Raw genomic sequence first — 5,090 nt, 5'->3', positions numbered from 1 at the left:
CTTGCATGCCTGAGGCCCTGGGTTCGATTCCTCAGCACCACATAAGCAAAAAGAAAAAAGCCAGAAGTGGTGCTGTGGCACAAGTGGTAGAGTGCTAGCCTTGAACTGATGAGCTGATGGACAGCACCCAGGCCCAGAGTTCAGGCCCCACGACCGGACCAAAAAAAAAAACTTTCAACTTACATTCATTTAGACAGCAATTTCAGACTGTAAATCAGTAGTTTTTAAGAAAGCACATTTAAATTTTTTTACTTAATTCAAATTTACAAGTTATGGAAACATTTAATATCCAAATCAAGCAAACAGAAATAAGATAAAGGATGGAATATGTATCGTGCACATACAGTTAGAAAGATGGAATTGCCATAACATTATTTGATAAAATACATTTTAACCAAATAAGCAGACTAAAGTTAAGGACTACTTTTAATAATAAAAAGTCAATATATTAGAAACATATAACACTTATAGCTTTCAGAATTGCAGGGGGAAATAGATTTCAACAATAATAGCTGGGAGTTTAATACTTTGCCTTCAGTAAAAGCTAGGACAACTTAGTAGATTAACAGCAACACTATGAAGCAAGAAACTCTGACACATCTCCACCCAACAGGAGAACACACATCCATTTCAATTGAGCAAGAAACCCATTATAGTGTAAGCAGACCATTCAAAACACAAAAGCATGAATGGGAATTAGATGAATGCAACATACATGTGGACACTCTCCTCAGACATTGTTCTATTTCTGCTTCACTGATATTTTAGGCTGCAAGAAATGGAGAATGGCCTTTGCCCCTGGGGCATGTGGTGAATGAAAGGAAAAATAACCCAAGCAGAAAGTATCCAAAAGACCACTGGGACAAAAGTCACATAGAGGAAAAGATTTATTGCCAATAGAGCAGACAAGGCTAAATTGTCTCGAGGGAAGGGAGAAGATGGCGTCATCTGGCTACTTGGAGGACCCTTTATATACAGTTGGGGGCTAGAGGTGTTACCTGTGATTGAAGGTGGGTGGTGCCTCATCTGCGGAGCTTAGGCCTGTGAAGACCTAAGCTGACTTAGAGTGAAAATGCCTGAATGTTCTGGAAATGCTAAACTAAGCTGCACTGCTGTCAATAACATCTCTATCCCAACTTTTTTTTTTCTTTTTATTGCTCTTACATTTTGCCCTGTGGGGATCCAACACACTGCAGTTAATTTATTTTGATACCATCTTGTATCAGCCACTTGGCTCATTCCAAGTAAGTTATTTGTAGTGAAAGATGAGGTATAGACTGAGAAGGGAAGAAAAGACCAAACCCATGGAGCAACTGTGGGTGAAACTGCCAATGTAGGAAAGAGACATGAAACTGTTTAAAGGGGCTACACCAGGCTGAGGGTTTGTGTAGAGGCTGCAGGTGCCTAGGGAGTACTGTGTCTCTCACAGCACAGAAGTAAGTGGCAGAGTCTGTATTCTGGGCAGAGGAGATGTACAGCAAGCTGCGGCGTTCCCTGGTGTCTATCGTGGCTACGAGTCTCCCATTGTGCTTTGTTCCTGAAGCAAGGTAAAACAGGCTGATGAGGCCTCCTCTTGGATGTTGCTGAAACCACTGCACAATGGTTACTGTGTTAGAAAAGTTGCACTGCAGCGTGGAGTTCTCTCCCTCCTGGAGAAGCAAGGCTGGAGGACTCTGCTCAACCTGATTTCCTCTTACACCTGAATAAAAGAGAGAAATGATCATTTATGTGATCGACATTACCACAACTGCAGAGTTCTGAAAGTGCTGCCATAGATTATGAATGAGAAGGACACATCTTCCTGCTTCTCCTCCACATGTTACAGCTGAGAAACCCTTTGTGTACCCTAGATGTGTGACAGCCCAACTCACAGCATATCTGGACGCACAAAAGTCCCAGCAGAGTGCTCAATAGCCCTTTCATGTTGCTTGTCTGGTTATGTGAGATAGGTATATATAATTCAACTGGGCCAGGTGTGTCAGGGCTTGACTCTGGCATTGTTCCTTCTACTGCAACCAATCAGCTGAGTTCCTTTACAGCTTCTGTGCAGGAAGCCCCTCCCCCACACCTAGCTGAGTGTCTTCATGGAGTGGAGGGGGAGAGGGAGAGTGTGATTCAGATGTTTTCTTAGAACATTGAAAGTGCTATTAGGAAGAAATAATCTATTGAAAATGTACATATTTCTGACACCTGAGTTTATGATTCTGAATAAACAAATGTTTAGTCAGAACTCCTCCTTTAGCTGCAGAGTAGGAAGGTTAGTTTTAATCTACAGAAAAGCTATTTCCTTTATAGCCAACAGTGCCCTCTTATGACAAAAAGTATACACAGTATAGGCACCATTTCAGTGAACTTTATTTTTTATGTTCTTCCAGGGTTCAATATTATAATTCATAGAGAAATATTTATGTTTTGTGAAGACAAAATTTATCAGGCAACTTTTAAAAGTTGGAAACACTATTAAAAATTGAAAATGGACATAAAATTATGTCTGGCTTGGCTTCAAATTGTGATCTTAAGGACTTGGTTTCCTGAATAGCTTATATTACAGGTATGAGCCACCATTGCCTAGTTATATTTATGGTACTTTAAAATGTAGGCTTATGATCCAAATTAATGCGTTAGGCTTCAAATCATTCTTGTTGCATGGGTAATTCAGGACATCCAAATTATTATCAACAAGAATGAATACATGATGTCATATATTCATGCGTCCTTTTTGGGAGGTTGTACAATGATTTGAACTCATGACCTAAAGATTGCTAAGTAAGCACTCTATCACTTGAACCACACTTCCAGCTCCTTGTAGTTTATTTTTCAGATAGACTATGATATATTCTATGGACAATCTCACATTGTGATCTCACCCATGCCTATAGCATAATACATGACAGGAGTAAACCACAACACCCACTTCGCTTGTTTTTTGAGATGAGGTCTCACAAATTCTACCTATGCTACCTCAATTCATGATACTCCCAATCTCTGCCTCCCATGTCATTGCACCAGATTCTCAAGCACATTTAAGTCCACCATATGCTTTCTTTTCTTTGGACAGAACCAAGCTTGAAAAGGAAGCAATGACTTTTTTTTCCAGTTTGTGTTCCTACTTTAACAGTCACAGGATTTAGTAAAAATCACTATGAGAAATGTTGTTCATAAATGATTTCAAAACATGCCTCCTGATCCAAAAATCTTTCATGTGTGTGCCATGTCTAGCGACCACAGAAAAGAGAAAACATTTGTGAATGTATTTGACATGACACAAGTAATTTAAAAGTTCAGAAACCTCCTCAGTTATGTACTAAGAAAAGCCTTGTGGCTCCCTTAAAACATGTAACCTAACTTTTGAGGATATTACCAAAGTGAGAAGATCAAAATAAATCATTTGCAACCAGAGCACTAGCAAAGACAATAGAAACTCTATTAAACTTTACCAGTAGAGGAAGCCAAGCAAGTTAGACAACACTTGTTATCCCCACACTAAGAAAATGGCAGTAGAAAGTTCATGATTTTTAGAGCATGAAATTCTGTCTACGAAAAAAGTTATCTGTAGGAATGAAGCTCTGTTGGCATTTGACTCCAGAATTTGGCTCTGGAGAACCAGTGGACTGCTGGTGGACTCTTGTCTCCAAGACCAGCAGCCAGCTAGCAAAAAGCTTATATATGTCAAAATCACCTAAGGTGTAAGGAATTTATCCTAACAAAATTGTTCTCCATAAGCAAAGAAAACCATATGACCACTTAAATCTAATAAAGGTTTTAAGTCTAAGCAAATCTAAGGAAAAATATCAGAGGAAATCCAGAGCCAATTATTTGAGGGAAGTAAGACTTTCCTGGAGCTTAACAACTCAGGACACATTTGTGATCCAAAAATGTCCTCTATTATCTCTAGAGTTTTTCAGAGCTGTGTAGAAAGCCTGCTCCACCCAGCAAGGCACCAACATGGCAGTAAGGACAAGGCATATTACTGAGACCCAGTTTCCTTACTTCACATGGACACACTGGACAGTGATTACGGTTGTCCTGGATGGGACAACAGAGGTGAGGTCACTGATTTTATCATGCTACTCAGCATGGTGTACACTTTACAGCTTACTAATTATTTATGGCTGAATTCTTCATTTAATATTATCAGATTATGATTGGCTTCAGGGTCCTGATACAGTGAAAATGAGCATAAGGATGACAGGGAAGTATTGTGTATTTAACAAATGCCTCCCGGATGGGCAGTATATGGGTCTTGTTCACAAAAGAAACAGTCCCTGCTTTCAGTCACCTGAGTCATAGTGCTATATGACAGCAAAATAAGGCAACCAGAGAGATCTGTGTCTCCAGACTATTAGAAAAAGAAGAGAAGAATAAACTCTGTTTAGGATTCAGTCAGAGAAGGGTCTTCTGGAGGAGATGCTTGAATTGGGTCTTAAACTGTGCTTAGATTTCCCAGTGGAAAGGGTGGACAACAGATTTCTGGAAAAAGTTGAGCCAGAGATGGGTCATTTTTTTGGAAAAAGCATAATAAATATATTTAGACAAGTTAATGTGGCTCTAGCCTTGAAGGATTAAAATGTAACTTCATAGAAATTTCTCATTCCAAAGTAACAATGTCAACTCTGAGCTACTGATTAAGTAGACAGCTCTTAGATATACTCTTGACATCTACATTAATTGAACCATAGTGAAAGACAATAATTTACTAGATGTTAAAGGATAGTCTCCTGCTAATTATTGGATATGGATGAGAAAAATTAAGTTTGATCACTGAGGTAGCGTTGCCTTTTCATGGTCATAAAGAAAGATTACACGGGATAATTTCCTACAGCCTCAGCAAAGTTTGTCCTTTACAAGAAAGGGTTTGGTCTTCTTCTGTGGCCAATGATCTCCTCAGATTAAGAGAGACTTCCATTGTCTCTAAGTGGGTCTATAGGAACTATTTGGTAGGCTGTTATTACTAGGGGAGAGCAAGATTACAAAAATTTAGCATATGCACCACATTTCAGTTGGGTTCCTTTGAGAGTGGATGTTGGTCCTGAGGCTAAGATACTGCATGTGCTCTTCTCCCTTCCCTATCAACATCAGATCAGCATGAA

General features: G+C 39.3%; 1 gene segment (V, D, J or C); it reads right to left on the bottom strand.

Moving 5' to 3' along the window:
• Positions 1–208: 208 nt before the first annotated feature.
• The window catches only part of LOC106000430, a 27,802-nt gene continuing 22,920 nt past the window's right edge, over positions 209–5,090 (bottom strand). Inside the window, 2 exon segments of the V gene segment in view lie at positions 209–1,699; positions 1,872–1,944. Coding sequence covers positions 1,236–1,699; positions 1,872–1,923 — 516 coding nt within the window.

The sequence above is a fragment of the Dipodomys ordii genome, unplaced genomic scaffold (genome assembly GCF_000151885.1).
Source record: "Dipodomys ordii isolate 6190 unplaced genomic scaffold, Dord_2.0 Scaffold218, whole genome shotgun sequence".
Classification (NCBI taxonomy): domain Eukaryota; kingdom Metazoa; phylum Chordata; class Mammalia; order Rodentia; family Heteromyidae; genus Dipodomys; species Dipodomys ordii.
This window is presented reverse-complemented; position numbering and strand designations above follow the sequence as displayed.